Here is a 24,247-nt window from a genome sequence, read left to right on the forward strand (position 1 = left end):
GGTGCGGGAGTAACTCCTCGCAGAGGCCTCTGGGAGTTGTAGTTTTTCGCCTTCGACTCTCAATGACGCAATTCCTGTGCGACACACGTAACGGCCGCCATTGCTCTGCGCCCACGGTGAGAGGCATGTTCCGCAGATAGCGTTCAACCCCCGTCGTGGTCACCGGGTCACCCGAGCCTGGAGTGGTTGCGAACCCTTCTGGCTGCAGATTCGGAGGTGGAGGCAGTACCCCGGACTCTATCCTGCCGCCCCTTCAGGGTTTGGAGGAGCCGGAGGCGCGGAATTCCTCCAGTTCCAAGGCGGCGGGACGGGACAGAACTAATCTGCCTTAACTCTCTCCTGCTGCAGACCCAGGGCGGTTGCCTGACCCCAACGTGTGTTGGTGAGGGGGTGGAGATGGTGAATCCCGTGGCTGTGGGCGGGAAGGAGCCTCAGCTCCGAGAATGGCAGGCAGCCCTGGTGCCTCGGACCCGCCCCCTCTGGGTTTGGGGACTGCTGGGAGACCGCCTTCTTCACTGTGCTCTCTCTTCTAGTATCCCTTGCGTCCTGTCACCTCCAGCGAAGCACACAAAACTGACCGTAGGGATGGCCACCAGGGTCCGAACAGCCTCTATTTGGGTGAGTAGGGGTTTTCTTTCATTCTTTTTTTTTTTTTTTTTTTTTTGAGACGGACTCTGGCCCAGGCTGGAGTGCAGTGGCGCGATCTCGGCTCACTGGAAGCTCCGCCTCCCGGGTTCACGCCATTCTCCTGCCTCAGCCTCCGGAGTAGCTGGGACTACAGGCGCCCGCCACTGCGCCCGGCTAATTTTTTTGTATTTTTAGTAGAGACGGGGTTTCACCGTGTTAGCCAGGATGGTCTCGATCTCCTGACCTTGTGATCCGCCCTCCTCGGCCTCCCAAAGTGCTGGGATTACAGGCGTGAGCCACCGCGCCCGGCCTTCTTTCATTCTTGAAAAGCTCTCCCTGAATGCCAACGTGTGCGCACTCCAGCTACTCCAAAGTCTGAATGTGCCGGGAGCTTTCTCACCCCACCGCTCTTTTAGGCAACTGGGTTGTCGTTTAGAGCATGTTAGACTTTCCAGAAATGCTTCTTGTCATCCGACTTCCTTTTTTCCTCCTTTCCTCAGTCTCTTTTCTGACAACTTTGTACGTTGAACGTTTGAGTTAAGCAAGGGATACTAACCTATCTTTCAGTTTTTTCAGCCTGCGTTTACTGAGGGTCTTCTGTATCTGGGATCTTTGAACCTTATTTTGGAAATTACAGACTATTTTATTCACTTGTTCAACATTTTTGTTTATTTTATTTTGTTTGCTGGACCCTGGGGCAGGCGCTAAAAATTTAAAGATGGGTTGCTCATTATCCCTGTCTTGAAGAACAGTGGTCTAGGAATGGTGGATAAGAAAGACACAATGACAAGTTAATGAGTGCTCTGGGAGCAGGCTGTGGAAATACACGGGGGCATGCAGGAATGAATCAATTTTGGAAGTAAGGACACCCCCTAACCCCTTACTCCCAGATGCTTCAATGATTCAGAGAGTCTTAAACTTGGGTTTGAAAGATGACATACCTAAAGTAGACAAAGGATTAAAACCAGCCTGGGAAAAAGAAGTAACATGCATATTAGGCTTGAAATGACCTCATATGGTGAACTTTGGGCACTTAAGCGTTGCTGAAATGTAGAGTTTAATGGTGATAGTAGAAGTGTATATTAAAAAATGAGGCTAAAGCCGTAGGCCTAAGATCATAGAGGGCTTTGAGGACCCCATTAAAAACTTGGATTTTATCATATAGGGCAGGCGGTCCCTAACCCTCAGGCTTCAGACTAGTACCAGTCTGTGGCCTGTTAGGAACTGGGGTGCATGTCAGGAGGCCAGTGGCGGGTTAGCATGATCGCCTGAGCCCCGCCTCCTATCAGAGGTGAGTGGCGTGTTAGTGAGCATGACTGCCGGAGCCCCGCCTCCTGTCAGAGGCTGCATTAACTTCTCATAGCACAAACTCTGTTGTGAACTGCACATGCGAAAGATCTAGGTTGCACACTCCTTATGGGACTCTTAACTAATGCCTGATGATCTGAAGTGTAACAGTTTCATCCAGAAGCCATTGCCACCCCCTACTCCCTGTCCATGGCAAAATTGTCCTCTACAAAACCGGTTCCTGGTTGGGGACTGATGGTATAGGGGAAGGAGTTTACTTATTTAAGTGTTTTCACAAAGAGTTTGAGGGTAGAACAGTCTAGTCTGCAGCAGGTAAGAGAATATAAGGGTTTAAGTAAATTAGTGGTTTTGAGAAAAGAGAGGAGGTAGCTGGGTGCAGTGACTCACACCTGTAATCCCAGTTACTTGGGAGGCTGAGACAGGAGAATCACTTGAACCCAGGAGGCAGAGGTTGCAATCGGCCGTGATCGTGCCACTGCACTCCAGCCTGGGCGACAGAACAAGACTTCGTCTCAAAAAAAAAAAAAAAAAAAAAAAAGAGTTGGTAAAGAGGCAGAAGAAATTAGGTTTCATAACTAGTTGGGTGCGGTGGTAACAGAGGCAGAAAAGCCAGGGATGACAACTAGTTTTACTCTGTGGGCCTGGTTGGGAATGTCACCATTTGCTGAGTAAGGGAAGACTGTCAGAATTGTGATTGATAGAGGGGGGAGATTTCAGTTTTATATGGATTGGCTCCTCTAGGTAGAGGTTGCTAGTGGGCAGGTGGGCAGGCATGTGTTTCAAGAGAAAGGTCTGGATGAGGTTGCACCAATTAGGTGTGGCCAAAGTAGCTCAGGGAGAATGTGTACCGTAAGAAGATAACTGAGGACAGTGGTCAGGGAAATGACAAGAGAAAGCAGGGGAAGAGGTGTTGGAGATTGAGATGGAATCCAAGAAAAGTGAGACAAAATAGATACATGTAATTCACACTTAAAGAAAAGGAAACCTCAAAAATGCTTGTCAAGTGACATGTATGAGGGAGATCAGGTAATATTAGATCATTGTCTTAGTCTGTTTGTGCTGCTGTAACAAAATATCACAGACTTGGCAACTTATAACAGATACTACTTTCTCACGATTCCGGAGGCTGAGAAGTTGAAGATCAAGGTGCTGGTAAATATGGTATCTGATGAGGTCTGCTGTCTGTTTTCTTTTTTCTTTTTTTGAGACAGAGTCTCTCTCTGTCCCCAGGTTGGAGTGCAGTGGTGCAGTCTCGGCTTAGTGCAACCTCCACCTCCCGAGTTCAAGTGATTCTCCTGCCCCAGCCTCCCAAATGGCTAGGACTACAGATGTGCGCCACCACCCAACTGATTTTTTTTTTTTTTTTGTATTTTTAGTAGAGACAGAGTTTCACCATGTTGGCCACAATGGCCTCGATCTCTTGACCTTGTGATCCACCCGTCTTGGCCTCCCAAAGTGCTGGGATTACAAGCGTGAGCCACCACACCTGGCTCTGCTCTCTTCTTTCAAGATGGCACTTTCTTGCTACATCCTTACATGATGGCAGGGGGCAAAAAGAGAAGACTGCTGTGTCCTCACATGGCCAAAGAGATGGAAGGGCCAGACGGCTCTCTGAAACCTCTTTTAAGGGGGTATTAATCCCATTCCTGAAGGAGAGCCCTCATGATTTAATCACTATTAAAAGCCCCCCCCCCCGTTTTTTTTTTGAGGCTGAGTCACTCTGTCGCCCAGGCTGAAGTGCAATGGCAATCTCTGCTCACCACAACCTCTGCTTCCCGAGTTCAAGTGATTCTCTTGCTTCAGCCTCCTGAGGAGCTGGGATTACAGGCACACGCCATCACACCCAGCTAATTGGCCCCACCTCTTAATACCATCACAATGGGGCTTAAGTTTCAACATGAATTTTGGTGGGATGCAATCATTCAAACCATAGCAGTCATAAAAACCTAAATTGAATTTAGTGGTGATGGGCTGTGTGTGGTGGGTCATGCCTGTAATCCCAGCACTTTAGGAGGCCAAGGCGAGCAGATCACCTGAGGTCAGGATTTCGAGACCAGCCTGACCAACATGGCGAAACCCCGTCTCTACTAAAAATATGAAAATTAGCTGGGTGTGGTGTTGGGCACCTGTAATCCCAGCTGCACGGGAGGCTGAGGCAGAAAAATCGCTTGAACCTCGGGAATCGGAGGTTGCAGTGAGCCGAGATTGCGCCACTGCACTCCAACCTGGTGTCAGAGCGAGACTATGTCTCAAAAAGAACAAAAAAAGAAATGACTGGTGGCTACTTTAGCTTGGGTGCTCAGGGAAGGCCCCCACTAAGGAAGTGACATCTAAGTCTGAGTTACAATAGCAAGCCAGCCTTGTTAAGAGCAGATAGAAGATCATCCAGGACGGGAACAGCCAGGGCCAAGGCTGTAAGGCAGGAGAAGTTTGATGCCTTTGTAACCTGGAAGGAAGGTCTTTGTGGCTGGGGGTAGGGAGTGAGAGAGAGGAGAGCAGATGAACACAGGTGGCCAGAGGCCAGATCAGGCTAGGAAACCATGGGGTCCAGGAGAGGGTATGGTGCTAAGAAAGGGAGCAACATGATCTGCTTAGGATTTCCAAAGACCCTTCTGAGTGCTGAGTAGAGAACAGGTTGTAGGTGGACAAGAGTAGACACAGAAAGGGGGAAACGAGACTGATTAGGTGACTACAGTGGTTCAGACAAGAGGTAGCAGGGATTTTGTGTAGTGTGGTAGAAATGGAGACACTAGTTAGAGTCGGGGGATGTTTGCAGGTGGAGTCCTCTTTTCTAAGAACCAGCATATGCTTTTCATCTTGGTGATTGTCATTTTGTAGTGTGGTTTATTTTCATTAAGTATTCCTGGTTTTTTGTTTTGTTTTCTTTTGCCATTTCAACCAAATGTTAATGCTCAGTGTCTACTACGTATGAGGTTCTGTGCCAAATCTTTTATTAGGTATTATCACGTTAAAACCTCACAGTGGCCAGGCGCGGTGGCTCACGCCTGTAATCCTAGCACTTTGGGAGGCTCAGGCGGGTGGATCACCAGGTCGAGAGATCAAGACCATCCTGGCTAACACGGTGAAACCCCATCTCTACTAAAAATACAAAAAAATCAGCTGGGCGTGGTGGTGGGCGCCTGTAGTCCCAGCTACTTGGGAGGCTGAGGCAGGAGAATGGCGTGAACCTGGGAGGCGGAGCTTGCAGTGAGCTGAGATCGTGGCACTACGCTCCAACCTGGGCAACAGAGCAAGACTCCATCTCCAAAAAAATAAATAAAAAATAAAACCTCACAGTAGTCCTAGCCCCAGGTGGTGGTGAATACTGTTATTCTCCCTTGATGGGTAAGGATACTGAGGCCCAGAAAGGGCTAGTTGGAGACCAGGTGGCACCCCTGGTCAATGTAGAGCCAGGACTTAAAACCAGATAGTCTGGCTCTATGTGCATTTTCCTGGCCTGTGTACTCTAGTCTCTGGATGCAGGTTGAGGATTTCTTAAGAGGCAGAGATTCTAGAATCCTCGATCTTGAAATGTAGAGCAAAATGTAGAGTGGGTGGATAGTGCCCAGTGTACCCAGAGAAGGCGCTGAGAGATAAGCTGTTGGTTTCCAGGGAATAATCTTTTTTTTTTTTTTGGAGACAGAGTCTCGCTCTGTTGCCTAGGCTGGAGTGCAGTGGCACTCACTGCAACCTCTGCTTCCCAGGTTCAAGCAATTCTCCTGCCTTAGCCTCCCAAGTAGCTGGGACTACAGGTGTATGCTGCCACGCCTGGCTAATTTTTTTTTTTTTTTTGTATTTTAGTAGAGATGGGGTTTTACTGTGTTGCCCAGGCTGGTCTCGAACTCCTGAGTTCAGGCAACTCACCCGCCTCAGCCTCCCAAAGTTCTGGGATTACAGGCATGAGCCACCACGCCCAGCCTCCAGGGAATAATCTTAATGTCCATTAATGGTGAATGATGAAATGTGTTGGAATACTATTCAGCAACAAAAGGAACAGACTATCGATATGTGCTATGACAAGTATAAACCTCATTATGCGAAGTGAAAGAAACCAGACACAAAAGACTAGATACTATGTTATCCCATTTATATGGCAAAGACATGCATATACATATACTAGCAATGCCCCTTCTTTTTTTAACACGAAAGCCAGCTTTAGTATGTAGTATTCTTCCCCTTGTCGTCATCACTAAGAGTCTGTATTGATCATTGTATTATACCAATACTGGTGCATAGAGGTTGGTTCTCTCTTCCCTATCTCTGTCACCGTTTACTGCTGTATAGATGGCCATAGCATTTTCAACCAGTTATGTAGTTATAGATATTTGGGTTATAAAAATGCCTCAGTGAACAGCCTTTTCATGTCATTTCATTGTTTCTTTTTCTAATTTTTTATTCCCTTTTTTTAGGCTTTCCCTACTTTTCACCTGTGCTGCCTTCTAGGTCATTGCTACTTTTTTGTGTTCCTCCTAATTTAATCTTCATTTCTGAATTTTTTTTCCTAATTTATTCTGATATTTCTCATTTCACATTTTCCAGATGTCTAAGCATCTACCTTCTAGGCTCTTTTATTTGTTGTAAATCTGTCCTCTCAAAGTTTCGTTTTTCTGATTTCTTTTACTTCATTTTGAAATGTCGTGTAACAGTTTTTATGTGGTCAGATATTTTGGTTATGTTTTTGTTGTCTGTCAGAACCTCATTTTGTTCCTTTTTCCCTCATAATAGTGTTATATTCCCGCTGCCCTCCCAAACCAGCCTATTAAGACGCCATTTGGTTTGTGGCAGGAAGTCCCTGTTTGGAGCTAGGATGAGCCAGGATCTTTCTGTAGCTTTGCTGTTTGAGGGTCCTGCCTCTGTTTTTGTCATGAAGGGCTCAGAACACGGCCTGAACTCTTGGTGCTAAGCCTTGTCAGGAAGCCATTTTCTACCTCTAACCCTGCATTTCCTGAAGTTAAACCTGCCTTGTTTTCTAATGTGTTTCTCTCACATTTATGTGATGTGACCCCTGTTTCCTTTTCCCAGAAGTAGATTATGCTCCCTAAAGTAAATTTGCTCTTGAGTCCACAGGTCCCACCTCTCCAAGAACGAAACAGTTCATGGGATAGGATCAGAAAGCTCCAAGGTCAGGACTCCGTCTTGGGCCAAGGGACTCTTGGCCTGCAACACCTCCCTGGAGCACCCAGGCAGAAGCGGAAGAGTCGCAGAACAGAGAAAGTCCTAGAGTGGCTATTTATTTCCCAAGAGCAGCCAAAAGTCACCACGTCCTGGGTGAGCTTCTCATTTGTTTATTCCTAGTGTTTTCTTTATTACTTTTTTTTTTTTTTTTTTTTTTGGTGTGGAGAGGGATGGAGATCCTTAGGTCAAAGGGTTAAGTTAATCACTCCTCAGTTCAGGTCAAGACCCCCCCAACTTTTTTTTTTTGTGACAGGGTCCTGCTCTGTCGCCCAGACTGGAGCGCAGTGGTGCAATCATAACTCGCTGCAGCCTCAAACTCCAGGCTCAGGTGATCCTCCAGCCTCAGCCTCTTGAGTAGCTGGGACAACAGGCAAGTGCCACCATGCCTGGCTGATGTTTTTTATTTTTAGTAGAGAGAAGGTCTCCCTATATTGCTCAGGCTGGTCATCAACTCCTGAGCTCAAGCGGTCCCCCTGCCTCAGTCTCCCAAGGTGCTGGGATTACAGTCATGAGCCACTGTGCCTGGCCTGTGGCCCTTTTATCATTGGTTCATGTAAGGTCCTTTCTGCTTTTATTTATATATTCTCTTATTTCCTCATCATCAATGTCCATCTCCTTCCCCATCCCTAAAAAGTTATTTTGTGTTTTATTTGTATCCTGTTTTCAAAAAAATGTGTGTTTACAAAATATGTATTGTTCTGGAAGCTTGTTAGAAATGCAGAATATCAGAGTTCACCTCAATGCTGTTAATATAAGACTCTTCATTTTAACAAGATTAAGTGATTAATGCACATTAAAGTTTAAAACAAACTTTATATGAAGCCTATATTCAAATTTTTACCTGGGGTGCTTGTTTTACTTCCAATATTGGCTTGCTTTTTTACTCTCTTAATGCTTACTTTTGATGAACAGGTATTTCTAACTTTTACTGAGTCTGTATTGCACTTTTTTTTCTTTTATTGCTAATGACTTTTGTGTCCTATTTTTTTCTTATCCTAAGCTCATAAAGATCTTTTTCTTTGTTACTTTATTACCTTACCTTTAACTTTTAGATTTACCGTACGTTTGGGATTGAGTTCAAATCCACGAACACAGGGTCCCCCTGTTATTTAGATCTTTGATTTTTAAAAGTCAGTGTTTATAGTTTTGAGCATACAGATCCTACACAGATATTTTAGATTTATATGTAAGTTCTTTCTGTTTCGTTGTTGCTGTTGTAAACAGTATCAGTATCTTAATTTTTTTTTTTTTTTTTGAGGAGTCTTGCTCCGTCACTCAGGCTGGAGTGCAGTGGCACGATCTGGGCTCACTGCACCCTCCGCCTCCTGGGTTCAAGCAGTTCTCCCGCCCCAGCCTCCTGAGTAGCTGGGACTACAGGTGCGCACTACCACACCTGGCTAATTTTTGTATTTTTAGTAGAGACGGTTTCGCCATGTTGGCCAGGCTGGTTTCAAACTCCTAACCTCAAGTGATCCACCTCCCTCGGCCTCCTAAAATGCTGGGATTACAGGTGTGAGCCATGGCACCAGCCAGTTTCTTAATTACAAAATCAAATGATTTATTGCTGTTATATAGACATATAGCCAACTTTTATGTATTGACCATGTATCCTGTGACCTTGCTACATTCACTAGTTAGTTCTAGGAACTTTCTTAGATTTTTTGTTATTTTCTTTGTAAACAGTCATGTCATCTTAATCTTTTTGTTGACATCGTCAGTTTCCTTCTTACTCTGTCTGTAAAAAAGGACAGTTTTGTTTCTTTCCAATCTGTATGATGTTAACTGCAAATTTTATTTCTTTCTTTTTTTATTTTTTTTGAGATGGAGTCTCACTCTGTCACCCAGGCTGGAGTGCAGTGGCACCATCTTGGCTTACTGCAAGCTCCGCCTCCCAAATTCACGCCATTCTCCTGCCTCAGCCTCCTGAGTAGCTGGGACTACAGGTGCCCACCACCACGCCTGGCTAATTTTTTATATTTTTGGTAGAGATGGGGTTTCACTGTGTTAGCCAGGATGGTCTCGATCTCCTGACCTCGTGATGCACTTGCCTCAGCCTCCCAAAGTGCTGGGATTACAGGTGTGAGCCACCGCGCCCGGCCCAAATTTTATTCCTTTAATAGATATATAATTATTAATTAAGCTTATCTATTTGTTTGTTTGTTTGTTGTTTTGAGATGGTGTCTCACTCTGTCGCCTAGGCTGGAATACAGTGGCACGATCTTGGCTGACTGTAACCTCTGCTTCCCGGGTTCAAGTGAGTCTCCTGCCTTAGCCTCCTGAGTAGCTAGGACTACAGGTGTGTGCCACCATGCCCAGCTACCTTTTTGTAGTTTTAGTAGAGACGGGGTTTTACTGTGATAGCCAGGATGGTCTTGTTCTCCTGACTTCGTGATCTGCCTGCCTTGGCCTCCCAAAGTGCTGGGATTACAGGCGTGAGCCATCCTGGCCTGTTTATCTGTTCTTGAGTAAGTTTGGTAATTTGTGTCTTCCAAGGAATATGTCCTTTTCATCTAACTTACCAAATGTATGTGCATAGAGTAGTTTGTCTTTTCATGTCTGTGGGTTCAGTAATGATAACTTCTTTTCATATATGATACTTGCCATGTATGTCTTCTCTTTTTGTTTTAACGTAAGTTTTCATTTCATTTGTATAAATACCTAGGGTGTAGTTGCTGGATTATATGGTAAGACTGTTTAGATTTGTGAGAAGTTGCCAAACTGGCTTCCAAAGAGACTCTGCCACTTTTCATTCCCACCAGCAATGAATAAGAGTTCCTGTTGCTCCACATCCTCTCCAGCATTTGGTGGTCAGTTTTTTGGATTTTATCCATTCTTGTAGATGTGTAGTGGTGTCTTACTTTTGTCTAGATTTGCAATTCCCTAATGACATATGGCATTGAGCATGCCTTGTATGCTCATTTACCATCTGTATATTTTCATGTCTAGGTCTTTTATCCCACAGAGTGGCTGCTACTTACGGCAGTTACCTTTTTAGTCCATAAAGTTTTAATGTGTCTTTTCTTCTAGGTACCTATAGTACCCTTTCACAGATTCCACCTGACCCTGTCAAATAGCATTGCTTACTTCTTCGTTTGTGCCCATGTTGTAATCTGTGTTCTTTTATTTTAACTTCGTTGACTTCCAGTTGCATTTGCATATGTAGCTTTCCTTCCTTGTGCAGTGCTGAATGCTTCTTGGGGGCAGGACTCTATTTCATTCATTTTTATATTCCCGGCACCTAGAGGTCGGTAACTGTATTGCAGATGTAGGAGTGATCATTCGAACTTCTTTGTCTGACTGTCCTGCCTTTAGTACTGAATGTCCCATGTCTGAGAACCCTTGTATAGATGGTTTCTAGGATAGCTTAAAACTTTAAAGAGAGTTTATTGCATTTGTTAAAGAGAGTTTATCTAGTTGTCAAATGTTAAATGAAAGATGACTGATTTACGGCCAGGCGTGGTGGTTCACACCTGTAATCCCAGCATTGTGGGAGGCCCAGGTGGGCAGATAATGAGGTCAGGAGATCGAGACCATCCTGGCTAACACGGTGAAACCCCATCTCTACTAAAAATACAAAAAATTAGCCAGGTGTGGTGGTGGGCACCTGTAGTCCCAGCTACTAAGGAGGCTGAGGCGGGAGAATGGCATGAACCCGGGAGGCGGAGCTTGCAGTGAGCCAAGATCACACCACTGCACTCCAGGCTGGGCAACAGAGCAAGACTCCGTCTCAACGAAAAAAAAAAAAAAGAAAGATGACTGATTTAATGCACATTGATGCGTGTTTTCAGTACAATTTTTGTTCTCACAAAGTTGAACATCAGTAATAGACACCCTAAGCAGCTAGTTTTCCACAAACCTAGTAAAATAACTTGAGATTGGATGAGAGTATTGTATTTCAGGGACCATTGTCATTCATGGATGTGTTTGTGGATTTTACCTGGGAGGAGTGGCAGCTGCTAGACCCAGCACAGAAGTGCCTGTACAGGAATGTGATGTTGGAGAACTATAGCAACCTGGTGTCCCTAGGTAAGTGCTGCCTCCCTGAGGAGGTGTGTGTTTGATCTCCAGGCTTCTTCTTGGTTGCTGAAAACTGGAGGCCTTCTGTGAAATACTTAGTGATTTTGGACTTAGATTTTAAGGCCAGATTTTCTTAGTTCCCTGTTGGCAGCAGAGTATGCCAGTTGAATAGTCTTTACTTTGCCAAATTGCAACAAGGCAGCTTCATCATGCTACCTCCAAACCAAATCTTCCCCATTCTTCAGAATCTCTGAATCCCAACCTGTTTGTTCCAGGTTGTCTGTGATTTTCTGTTTATAGGGTATCAACACACCAAACCTGATATCATCTTCAAGTTGGAACAAGGAGAAGAGCTGTGTGTGGTGCAGGCCCAAATTCCAAATCAGTCCTGTCCAAGTGAGTGATGGAGACAAATCTTTTCCTCTTTATTCAGAATTAGCATGAATTCTAATGTGATGTGCTCCTCTTGTTTGTACTTTGCCTCACGTATTACCATGCGCTCCTTTTTTTTTTTTTTTTTTGAGACAGAGTTTCACTCTGTTGTCCAGGTTGGAGTGTAGTGGCATGATCTCGGCTCGCTGCATCCTCTGCCTCCTGGGTTCAAGCAGTTCTTCTGCGTCAGCCTCCTGAGTAGCTGGGATTATAGTTGTGCGCCACCACGCCCAGCTAATTTTTGTATTTTTAGTTGAGAAGGGGTTTCGCCATGTTGGCCAGGCTGGTCTCGAACTCCTGACCTCAGTGATTTGCCTGCCTCAGCCTCCTGAAGTGCTGGGATTACAGGCATGAGCCACCACGCCCAGCCTTACCATCCACTCTTAATCTTCTGGTTGGTGTCCTTATTTCCTTCCTTACTCTGTCTTGGTGATAGACTCACTTCATTATGCATTTTAGCAAACCTTTCCTCTTTTCTTCACTTGATGTGACTCTCATACTCCTTCTCTTTCCTTTCTATATTTTGAAAATTACGTTTAAATCCCTTACACATAAATTCAACAGCCACAGTCCCATCTTCCTTCTTTTTGAAACCCGTTAGTAGATTCTACCCCTTTTATGCTTCTCTATGCTAATGGCCTTTTTTTTTTTTTTTTTTTTTTGAGACAGAGTCTCCCTCTGTCGCCCAGGCTGGAGTGCAGTGGCACGATCTGGGCTCACTGCAAGCTCTGCCTCCCAGGTTCACGCCATTCTCCTGCCTCAGCCTTCCGAGTAGCTGGAACTACAGGCGCCCGCCACCAAGCCTGGCTAATTTTTTGTCTTTTTAGTAGAGGCAGGGTTTCACCATGTTAGCCAGGATGGTCTCGATCTCCTGACTTCATGATCCACCCACCTCAGCCTTTCAAAGTGCTAGGATTACAGGCGTCAGCCACCGCGCCCAGCCTTGCTAATGGCTTTAACATTATCACTCTGTACCTTCTGAGCACATTCCTTTGTCATTTGATAGTGTCCATGATCCTGCAGTGACACCTGTTGATCCTGCTCCTGTGCTGCATGACCAAGCACTTTTTCCCTTCATGTTCTACTGGGCTTCTCTTGCTCTTCTGAATCCAAGGGGTCTTTATTCTTCATTTCCCTCATATAGTGTAACTTTTAAAAGGCTCACATATTAGCTGAGCATGGTGGTGTGCACCTGTTGTCCCAGCTCCTTGGGAGGCTGAGGTTGGAGGATTGCTTGAGCCCAGGAAGTTGATGCTGCAGTGAACTATGATTGTGCCACTAGACTCTGGCCTGGGTGATAGCGAGATCTCATCTCAAAAAAAGAAGACTTCTGTCTGAGTCCGTTTGTGTTGCTATAATAAAATACTACAGACTAGGTAATTTTATAAAGCACAGAAATTTATTTCTCACAGTTTTGAAGGCTGGAAAGTCCAAAGCCAAGGTGCTGGCAGGTTTGGTGTCTGGTGAGGGCCTGCTCTGTGCTTCCAAGATGACTCCTTGTTGCTGCATCCTCTGGAGGTGAGGAACACTGTGGGACAGAAAGAGGGGCAAAACAGGCCTAAGATCGTTCCCTCAAGCCCTTTTAGAAACTACTAATCCATTCATTAGGGCAGGACTTTGTCTTCTCCTCTTAATACCACCACAATGGGGATTAAGTTTCGACATGAATTTTAGAGGGGACACATTCGGACCTTAACAACTTCCATTCGGAAGATTTAAGCTCTTTTCCTCTACTGGTAATTGATAGCCACAATGGTCTTTTATCTGCCCTTTGGTCCTGGTTTAGATTGATTCACTGGCGTCTTCCTTGTACCACTCCCTGGCCTCGTTTTCAGAAACTGAAATTGTCTCTCCCACTGCTCCATAGCCACCTACATACCACCTTCTTTTCATCTTTCTTTTTGTTCATCCTGCTGTTTCTTCCATTTTAAGGTTTTTTTCCTAACACTGGATAAGTCAGCTTGAATTTCCTTTCTGTGCAGGGCTCCCTTACTAGTTTTGGTACAGTCTGTTAGCATTTTGTTCCTTTAAAAAGAGGTCTTTTAAAACCCTCATCGTCTCAATTCCCACTCAAAACGAGGCCAATATTGTCATGTCTGGATTGGTGTACTTAGCTAAATTTATTCATTTTACTCTTTTTATACTAATTCATCTTCGGTGTTACTGTCAGATGTGTTTCCCTGAACACCCCATTTATTCTATCACTAGCTTGACAGCATAAATCAACAGTTAGTCCTTGTATTACTAGGATTGCTTCAGCTGCAGTTATTGGTCAATCCCAGACCAACTAATTTAAGAAGTGATTTATTATTACACATCACAAAAAGTCCTGAGGTGGGGCAGCTCCAGGATCAACTAAGTGACTCACTCACTCAATCACCAAGGGCCCATCTAGGTATGCTGGCATTTTCCTTAGGTTATCTTCTTTAATGGTCCTCAAATGGCTCTTGCAGTTCTAGTTGATGCCTGTGGATATACCAGTGGCTAGTGAAATGAAAAGGGCTGTTTCTTCACACGTGAGTCTGTCAGGAAAACTCATCCCAGGAGGTCTCAAGCAGACTGATCGTGTTCAACAGGCTACATTTTTGTCACGTGCCCCTGTCTGAGGAAGGCTCTGGAAAGGCAAATGGGGCTATCTCTGTTGGCTTAGACAAATTATGCTTTACCTTTTGGAAGCCGGGCTGGGGATAGAAATGGGTCCTCACTTCCCTGACTGAAGCACATCACCGTAAGGATGGGGGTGGAAAAGAATCAGGTTACTGCCAGCCAGGAACAGGGCAGAAGAACCACTGGGTAAGCAGCACTGTCTGCCTTCACCTTCCTTGGCCAGGCAGCACCTGTCACACCCTTCTTCCCAGCCATCCATCTTCAAATATTTGCTGCAACCCATATGTTTATTCTTGTACTACATTAATACAAGTCTAGGATCCTGTTCCCATTCAGAGCTGGGAGTAGTTATTTATGGTCTATAGACCTATAATTAAAGATAAATTAAACACATCCAGTCATCCAAATGTAGAGGGATAGAGACAAGTCTAGGGTCCCCCAGTTCCAGGAGGGCAGCAGCAGTGAACACCACATGGCAGCCACTGGTTTATACTGTAGACTTTGTCAGGGTTTCTTTCTGTGGCAGTGAAATCAGCTACCTGAGGGACCTTTGTTTCTGCTCTGCAAGCATAATTTCCTTTTCCATCGTCATCTGTGATTAAACTCAAGGTGGTCACTGGGAGACTGCTTTTCTGTAGCTTCAGAATCTCAATTCTCTTGGTGTTTATTTGGGTTCCCAGTGATTGCCTTTGGACCACAGCCAGGAACCATATTTAATATGGTCTTGAATCATGTTTAAATAATTTTCAAGCTTTAGAATGCCTGGGCCGGGTGCAGTGGCATTTGTCTGTGATCCCAGCAGTTTAGGAGGCCAAGGTGGGAGGATCACTTGAGGCCAAGAGCTTAAGACCAGCTTGGGCAACATAGTGAAACCCCAGCTTTACCAAAAATTTTTAAAAATTAGCTGTTGATGATGGCTGTTGCCAGTGGTCCCAGTTACTTGGGATGTTGAAGTGGGAGGATCAGTTGAGTCTGGGAGGTTGAAGATGCAGTGAGCAATGATTGCACCACTGCACTTGAATCTGGGTGACAGAGAGGGATCCAGTCTCTTGTTTTGTTTTTTGTTTTGTTTTGTTTTGAGATGGAGTCTTGGTCTGTTGCCTAGGCTGGAGCGCAGTGGTGCAGTCTTGGCTCACTGCATCCTCCACCTCCCAGGTTCCAGCGATTCTCCTGCCTCACCTGAGTAGCAGGGATTACAGGTACGTGCCACCACACCTGGCTGATTTTTGTGTTTTTAGACAGGGTTTCACCATGTTGGTCAGGCTGGTCTCGAACTCTTGACCTCAGGTGATCTGCCCGCCTTGGCCTCCCAAGGCGTTGGGATTACAAACATGAGCCACTGCGCCTGGCAAACCCTGTCTCTTTAAAAAAAAAAAAAAAAAAAAAAAAAAAAAAAAAAAAAAGGCCAGACACTCTGGCTCATGCCTGTAATCCCAGCACTTTGGGAGGCTGAGGCAGGTGGATCATGAGGTCAAGAGATCAAGACCATCCTGGCCAACATGGTGAAACCCCATCTCTACTAAAAGTACAAAAATTAGCTGGATGTGGTGATGCATGCCTGTAATCCCAGCTACTCGGGAGGCAGAGTCAGGAGAATTGCTTGAACCTGGGAGGTGGAGATTGTAGTGAGCCTACATCACACCACTGCCCTCCAGCCTGGTGACAGAGTGAGATTCCATCTAAAGAAAAAAAAAAAAAGCCTGTCTTTTAGTTACTGGGTTTAGTATTCCCTGATTTTTTAAATTCTTTGAACTCCACCTTGGGGTGTCAAGTATAATCCTGTTTTTGCCATTATTGTTACAAAGAGCATGCTGTAGAGAAGATACATTAGATTTCAAATGATGAAAGCAGAGCTACAGGAACCAAGCAAAGATAAGGATGGGTATGTTACCAGCAACAGAAGGAACGGAAGGATAAAATATAGGATTTGATAGTTAGGATGGCTTCAGTATCAAACAACTGTTTGCCTACCCTGTGCCCATTCTTTTCCATGACTGCTAGAGAAAACATCTTCAGTCTCTTTTTAACTCTTGTGGTAGTTGCCTCCATATTTCTAAATAACCAGCTTATTCTGCTACACCTTGGCTTTCTCCCCTAATGATTGCTCAGTATAGAAAGGTGATTTACTTCTCTTTCACTCTTCTCTGTCCATACCTTCCCACCGTATGCACACTCATGATGGAGACATGTCTCTTCGTGTGTTCCCATACCTCCATCATTCTGATACAGTTATTTCATGTTTTTGGTTAGATCTGTCTTCAATTTTTATGTTGGTATGACTGTAATTTCTGTTTATAGGTAAATCATGAAAGTATACAGTGATTTATTTTTGTTTCTAAATTTGTATTTTTTTCTGTAGTTAGTTTTTTGCTTGTTTAATTTTGTTATCATTAAGGTATTAATCATATATTTAACTGCAGACTCTCCTTTCAGTATCTGAATATTCTTGGCTGATACTTTCAGCCAAATTATTAATTGTATTCCTTTTTTCTTCCTAGTGATACTGACTGCTAAGTTTTTCTGACTTCCTTCAGAGTAGCTTAGTTTTTCTTAAGACCTTCTGTGCAATTTTTATCCTAGGATCTCCTTTTTGATTTTATTTTCTATATCCTCTGTCATTTCTTTTCTTGGAGCAACTCGAGTAGCTTCCTGGAAAAGGGTGATAGAAACATTGAGACCTCTGTATCTGAAAATGTTTTGACTTTATTCCTCATTGCTCTGTTTTCTGTCCTCTAGTTTTCCTAATGAGAAGTCTGATGGCATTCTAATTTTTGTTACATTGTAGGAAGCTTTTTGTTTCGGTTTTGATTTCTCTGAATAGTTTTAAGAACTGCTTCTTGTCCTGTTAGGGAATGATGTTCCCTCTCAGTTTATTTTTATCCATTTGCTAGGTATTGAGATGTTATTCCCAGGAGGACTGGGCGGTAATCTGCATTGTTCTCTGCCATTTCTTTAGAAGGTAGCATAGTTTTTGGCACATAGTTGGCATTTAATAATTATTTTTTGAATAAATCTAATGTTCATAGATCCCTAATAACATCTTTATATTGTCTTCATTGTTCCTTGTGCCTATTTTGCCTTCTTTATCCAATATGCAAAACTTTTTAACTTCTTATCAGTTTACTATGCCTATCTTCAGTTTGGTTTTTCTTTCTTTTTCTCAGTACCCAGTAGTTTGAGTGTTTTTACACCTGAGAATTTATTTATATTCAGATCTGATATCTGAAACTAAAAAACCTCATGATATGGCATTTCATAGGCAACTTTCTAGTATACTACAATCATGTTATTATTTATAACATATGACTAATTGTTCTCATTTCTAGACACAGTCTGGAAAATTGATGATCTTATGGAATGGCATCAGGAAAATAAAGACAAGCTGGGAAGTACGGCAAAAAGCTTTGAATGCACTACATTTGGAAAACTATGTCTTCTTAGTACAAATTATCTTTCAAGACAAAAACCTCATAAATGTGGCACGCATGGAAAGGGTTTGAAATATATAGATTTCACTAGTAATTATGCTGGAAAAAATCCTAATGGGTTTCAGGTACATGGAAAATCATTCTTCCATTCTAAACAGGAGCAAACTGTTATAGGAATAAAATACTGTGAAAGTAATGAATCTGGAAAAGCTGTCAATAAGAAATCGCAACTTATGTGCCAACAAGTGTATATGGGCGAAAAACCCTTTGGATGTAGCTATTGTGAGAAAGCCTTCAGCAGCAAGTCATACCTTGTAGTGCATCAGCGAACTCACGCAGAAGAGAAACTCTATGGGTGTAATGAATGTGGGAAAGACTTCAGTAGTAAATCATACCTCATTGTACATCAGAGAATTCATACAGGAGAGAAACTGCATGAATGTGGTGAATGTGGGAAAACATTCAGTTTCAATTCACAACTTGTTATACATCAGAGAATCCACACAGGTGAGAATCCCTATGAGTGCTGTGAATGTGGGAAAGTCTTCAGTAGGAAAGACCAGCTTGTTTCACACCAGAAAACTCATTCAGGACAGAAACCATATGTGTGTAATGAATGTGGGAAAGCTTTTGGTTTAAAATCACAGCTCATTATACATGAAAGAATTCATACAGGAGAGAAACCATATGAATGCAATGAATGTCAGAAAGCCTTTAATACAAAGTCAAACCTTATGGTACATCAGAGAACCCATACAGGGGAGAAACCTTATGTTTGTAGTGATTGTGGAAAAGCCTTTACATTCAAATCACAGCTCGTTGTACATCAGGGGATTCACACAGGAGTAAAGCCCTATGGGTGTATTCAGTGTGGGAAAGCATTCAGTTTGAAATCACAGCTCATTGTACATCAGAGAAGTCACACAGGAATGAAACCTTATGTATGCAACGAATGCGGCAAAGCCTTCAGGAGCAAGTCTTACCTTATTATACATACAAGGACTCATACAGGAGAAAAACTCCATGAATGCAACGATTGTGGGAAAGCCTTCAGTTTTAAATCACAGCTCATTATACATCAGAGGATTCATACAGGAGAGAACCCCTATGAATGCCACGAATGTGGGAAAGCCTTCAGTCGGAAATACCAGCTTATTTCACACCAGAGAACTCATGCAGGAGAGAAGCCTTATGAATGCACCGACTGTGGAAAAGCTTTTGGTTTAAAGTCACAGCTTATTATACACCAGAGAACTCATACAGGGGAGAAACCATTTGAATGTAGTGAGTGTCCGAAAGCCTTTAATACAAAGTCAAACCTGATTGTACATCAGAGAACTCATACAGGAGAGAAACCCTATAGTTGTAATGAATGTGGAAAAGCCTTTACGTTCAAATCGCAGCTCATTGTACATCAAGGAGTGCACACTGGAGTAAAGCCCTATGGATGCAGTCAATGTGAAAAAACCTTTAGTTTGAAGTCCCAGCTCATTGTACATCAGAGAAGTCACACAGGAGTAAAACCATATGGATGCAGTGAGTGTGGGAAAGCCTTCAGGAGCAAGTCATACCTTATTATACATACGAGAACTCATACAGGAGAGAAACCACACGAGTGCAGGGAATGCGGGAAATCCTTTAGTTTCAATTCACAACTCATTGTGCATCAGAGAATTCACACTGGAGAAAATCCCTATGAATGCAGTGAATGTGGAAAAGCCTTTAATAGGAAAGACCAGCTCATTTCACATCAGCGAACTCACGCGGGGGAAAAGCCTTATGGGTGCAGTGAATGTGGGAAAGCTTTTAGCAGCAAGTCATACCTAATTATACACATGAGAACTCATTCAGGTGAGAAACCATATGAATGTAATGAATGTGGGAAAGCCTTCATTTGGAAGTCACTACTCATTGTACATGAGCGAACTCATGCAAGGGTAAACCCTTATAAATGCAGTCAATGTGAGAAATCCTTCAGTGGGAAGCTACGCCTTCTTGTACACCAGAGAATGCACACAAGAGAGAAACCATATGAATGCAGCGAGTGTGGAAAAGCCTTCATTAGGAATTCTCAGCTCATTGTACATCAAAGAACTCATTCAGGAGAGAAACCCTATGGGTGCAATGAATGTGGGAAAACCTTCTCTCAAAAATCAATTCTCAGTGCACATCAGAGAACACATACAGGAGAGAAGCCTTGTAAGTGCACTGAGTGTGGGAAAGCCTTTTGTTGGAAGTCACAGCTCATTATGCATCAGAGAACTCATGTAGATGACAAACATTGATAATTTTATGAAACTCCGGAAAGTGAATTCACAAGAAATCACAAAGTCATCTATAAAGAGAAACTCTGTAAGTGGAATCATCTTGTCATCTTCCAGAAAACATACTGAATAGAAACTTCATGAATACACAGCATATGGAAAGGCATCTACAGAAAGCTGTTCTTTACATGCAGAAAAAAATAGTAGAAAATACACAGAAAACTGAATTTAGTAACCACTCTGAAAATTCTCAGCAGCAAGTCATACCTTTTTTAAAAAGTTCATACAGGTGAGGAACCATGTTAAACAAATGTTGTAAAGTCATTTATTAACATAAGATTCACAAAGAGGAAACTTCATGAACCAGATGAATATAGAATAGACTTCTTTGAAATTCATGGTTTACAGGATTTTAATGAGAGAAATTATTGAGCTAATGAATAGCAGAATTAACAAAAGTACAAACATTTTATGTATCGGAAGCATATACCTTGGAGGAACCATGCTGTAAGGGAAAGTTTAAATCTGGAAATGACAAACCCCTAGGGAAAAAATATAGGAGTGAACATCTATGAATGTACCAAATAAGCCACAGCTGGACTGTTAACCTCACCTTAGAAGCTTCATTCTAAAAAAAAACCCCAATCTATTATTGTATTTTAATATTAATTTTGAAGAATGATTTCCTTTTGGAATCATTTTAAGAGAAATTTTATTCCAGGTGTTCCAAATTTTCAGGAAAAGATTTGAGTAAATTATAAATAAGATACAGATTATTTCATTGTACAAGTGAATCTAGTAAGGAGGTTAACCAGAAGAAGTTACATACCAGAGCCTACAGGGATGTTTAGATACCTTCCTATGTGTACTACATAATATGAATTTGGCAGTTTGGCATTTTACTTGTGAATGCCGTATGTGAGACAAAAGTAAATATCTTCCAGAGATTTCTACTCTGCATACCAACATTGTTTCTTTGTGGCTTACCAAATACAACTTGTTACTAGAATGACTTAGTAAAAATGCATTTCCACACTGCAAACATTTTCTTGTGTATCTTCTGCCCTTTGGAAGCAGCCTTGGCAGCAACGTCTTTAGTTATAGTAATCAATATAAGGCACACTTCATGTGTTTGTGTAGCCTGGAATGTATTCTACCGTCACCGGTTAGAACATCTTGATTTCCTCTTAGAGAAACATTCCCTCACAGTATATGCAGTCATGATGGAACCACCATTCAAGATGCCCTGCCAGGGACTTGGCATGAGCACTGTTGTCAGCTGAGGCTCAGAACTGTACATGGTTAACAGGTTTTTCAGGTTCAGAAAAAGCAACATGAGCTTTTGTTCTATGGTGGCATCTTGATGTAATAAGTAGCTATTTCAGTAGAGGTTCCTAGAACAGCTTTTTTTACTGTCATTTCCTTAACCTTGTTCACTTGTCTTTTATTTTGAGCTATTGGGTGTGCTTTTAATACATTCCTCGTTGGATTGCATTAGCCATTGTGTATCTGTTGCGTACAGCTTGCTAAATCAGACTGCTTCAGAAATGGGTGGTAGAGAGAGGTGTAGGCAGAAGCTTGCAAGGATATGTGGATATTTGGAAATGGCTGTTTCCCAAGACAGGATGGAAGTCCTTCAAGTCTCCATTTATATTCCACAGCAGAAACTTGGCCCATGCTATGAAGTCATGAAATGAATTGTTGGCATCATGTGCTCACTGAGGCTCTGGGGAAATGGATAAGTTGTCACTGAAAAAATTTAAACAATTCTGGAGTGTGGTCAAGAGGGACTGCTTTTGATACCCATGTATATAATCTTAAAACTTCAATTTAAAATTACGTGTTGGCCGGGCGCGGTGGCTCAAGCCTGTAATCCCAGCACTTTGGGAGGCCGAGACGGGCGGATCACGAGGTCAGGAGATCGAGACCATCCTGGCTAAGACAGTGAAACCCCGTCTCTACTAAAAATACAAAAAACTAGCCGGGCGAGGTGGCGGGTGCCTGTAGTCCCAGCTACTTGGGAGGCTGAGGCAGGAGAATGGCGTAAACCCAGGAGGCGGAGCTTGCAGTGAGCTGAGATCCGGCCACTGCAGTCCAGCCCAGGCTACAGAGCAAGACTCCGTCTCAAAATAAATAAATAAATAAAATAAAATAAAATTACGTGTCATCAGTGATACTACTTAGTTATGTGTAGCTATAGAGTCAGAGTGGTGAAAAATTCTGCCAGTTGCTTACTCACAAAATTAGTTTTATTCACTACCTCATCAGGTTTGTTAGGTGAGTGGGCATTAATCTAGGAATAGTGTGACCCTGGCAGTTAGATTAGGGCTATCTTGGAGGAATATGAGGATTCAACACTGCAAATATTTCTGAAACACCTTCCGCTTTGTGCTCTATTAGAGGAGGGAACCCTGTCTCTTGCCCAAAGAAATTTTCGTCCTTGAAGGTGAGGAATTTTAATGGTTTCTGAATACCTAACTATTGTTGTGTTCTGCTTATACAGAATCCAACCTCAAGATACCTTGGGTGAAGAATGATGATTCACAGAAGGGAAGAGAAATCTTACATAAACAAATAATTGCAGATATTTGCTAAAGTGTATCCCCCAATCCGGGAAATACTGTAAAGGTGTATATTATTATTGATGTACCAAAGAAGACAATAAATTCATAAGAGAAAATTTATATTCAGCTTACTACTACCTAGGGTTAGATTTTAGTTTGTTGCTAGTCTACATGCAGCCTTGCTTGGTAGAAGCCAGAAGTGTTGACAGTATTGAGGACAGCACTCAGATACTGTGGGAAAGAATAATACGTGATTAGGACTTAATACTCTTTAATGAAATGAAAATTTTACAAAATAGAAAATGAGTCACTGGTTTGTAAATCTACCTACTCTTTCTACCCCAGTCCCAGAAAAAAAAAAAAAAAAAAGACATTCCAGAGACTTTTCAGGAATAGTTATTAGTTACAAGAAAAATCCAAGGAAAGATAACCCCAGTATTTTACAACTTCCCCATCAAATAGGAATTCAGGAGAAAAAATGACTTGCAAACCATATTTGTAAACATAGATTTAAAAATTATAAGTTGAATTATAGCAAAGCAATGTATAGCTAACAACAAGAAAGTCATGATATTATTAGGTTTAACAGACTATTAGTGGATCCAACTTCCTTTGTTCATTACCAGCAGAATCACTATTATTTATAATGGCAGTGTACCCACTTAAAAAGAGAGAGATAGGGCCAGGCACAGTGGCTCACGCCTGTAATCCCAGCACTTTGGGAGGCTGAAGTGGGTGGATCACCTGAGGTTAGGAGTTCGAGACCAGCCTGGCCAACACAGTGAAACCATCTCTACTAAAAATACAAAAATTAGCCATGTGTGGTGGCAGTGTGTGTGTGTGTGTGTGTGTGTATGTATGTATGTGTGTGTATATATGCTGCATATGTATGTGTTATATACATACTGCATATATGTGTGTGTATATACACAGCATATATTTGTGTATATATACTGCATATATAATTATTTTTTTACTGTCTTTGCTGCTAAGTGTGGGCATGCTACTAATTTTTGAATAATGGAAGTTGTTGAGAAGATCTAATGGGAAGGTCCCTTAAAAAGGTAAGCAGACAACTGGGGAAAGCCCCTTTGTGCCTTTTAACATTTTTTCTTTTTTATCTGCATTATTTAATATCCGATGGTGTTTGGAGATTCAGCAATTATCATAGCACTTAAACTCATCCTGAAGATTTAGGCCATCTGCTGGAATGTATAGCAGAAAAAGTGATGTGACTCTGATAAACAGGATGCTATGTTGCCAGCTTTAGACTACCTACATCTTGGTATCTTTTACATGGAAGAGAAATAAACTATCTTAAGACACCTTTTCTCTTTGGGATTGGAGGGGAGTTGGTTCTGTTAAATTGGGCTGAACCTGATCTTAATGGAAACAAAGTAGTATGTTTGGGCTGGGTGTGGTGGCTCACGGCTGTAATCCCAACACTTTAGGAGGCCAAGGTGAGTGGATCATTTGAGGTCAGGAGTTTGAGACCAGCCTGGCCAACATGGTGAAACCCCTGTCTACTAAAAATACAAAAAAATAGCAGGATGGTAACAAGTGCCTATAATCCCAGCTACTTGGGAGGCTGGGGCAAGAGAATCACTTGAATCCAGGAAGCGGAAGTTGCAGTGAGCCAAGATCATACCACTACTCCACCCTGGGTGACAGAGCGAGACCCTGTCTCAAAAAATAAAAGTAGGTTTGGAAGATTTAATATTAGAAAATATTTTAATTAACTTCATTACCAGATAAAACTCATAGGGATTGTCTCAGTATATGCTGATAAATCACTTGATGGAATTTAATACCCATAGATGACTTT

General features: G+C 42.6%; 1 protein-coding gene across 10 annotated transcripts; it reads left to right on the forward strand.

Annotated features, from left to right (window-relative positions):
• The first annotated feature begins 90 nt into the window (after positions 1-90).
• ZNF268 (zinc finger protein 268) lies at positions 91-22,815 on the forward strand. 10 transcript variants are annotated; one of them, XM_037994637.2, is made up of 6 exons: positions 91-116; positions 534-618; positions 7,003-7,203; positions 11,010-11,136; positions 11,428-11,523; positions 17,493-21,172. In XM_037994637.2, exons 2-6 carry the CDS (start codon positions 586-588, stop codon positions 19,877-19,879), a joined length of 2,844 nt encoding a protein of 947 aa, XP_037850565.1. In that variant the 5' UTR covers positions 91-116; positions 534-585; the 3' UTR covers positions 19,880-21,172. The 10 variants fall into 10 exon arrangements, 9 of the variants coding, with proteins under 9 accessions (XP_037850565.1, XP_037850559.1, XP_037850547.1 ...); XM_037994631.2 differs by lacking the exon at positions 91-116 and adding an exon at positions 118-216; XR_005239089.2 differs by lacking the exon at positions 91-116 and adding an exon at positions 22,362-22,815 and having other exon boundaries at positions 123-618; positions 17,493-20,147.
• Positions 22,816-24,247: the final 1,432 nt, after the last annotated feature.

Source organism: Chlorocebus sabaeus, chromosome 11, assembly GCF_047675955.1.
Source record: "Chlorocebus sabaeus isolate Y175 chromosome 11, mChlSab1.0.hap1, whole genome shotgun sequence".
NCBI classification, from domain to species: Eukaryota; Metazoa; Chordata; class Mammalia; order Primates; family Cercopithecidae; genus Chlorocebus; species Chlorocebus sabaeus.

Excerpts from the sequence above, each read along its gene's own strand:
- ZNF268 (XM_073021290.1), top strand. The coding sequence starts at position 397 with ATGGTGAATCCCGTGGCTGTGGGCGGGAAGGAGCCTCAGCTCCGAGAA. Across the intron at positions 619-7,002 it reads TCCGAACAGCCTCTATTTGG|GTCCCACCTCTCCAAGAACG; the intron begins GTGAGTAGGGGT and ends TTGAGTCCACAG. Across the intron at positions 11,524-17,492 it reads TCCAAATCAGTCCTGTCCAA|ACACAGTCTGGAAAATTGAT; the intron begins GTGAGTGATGGA and ends TCTCATTTCTAG.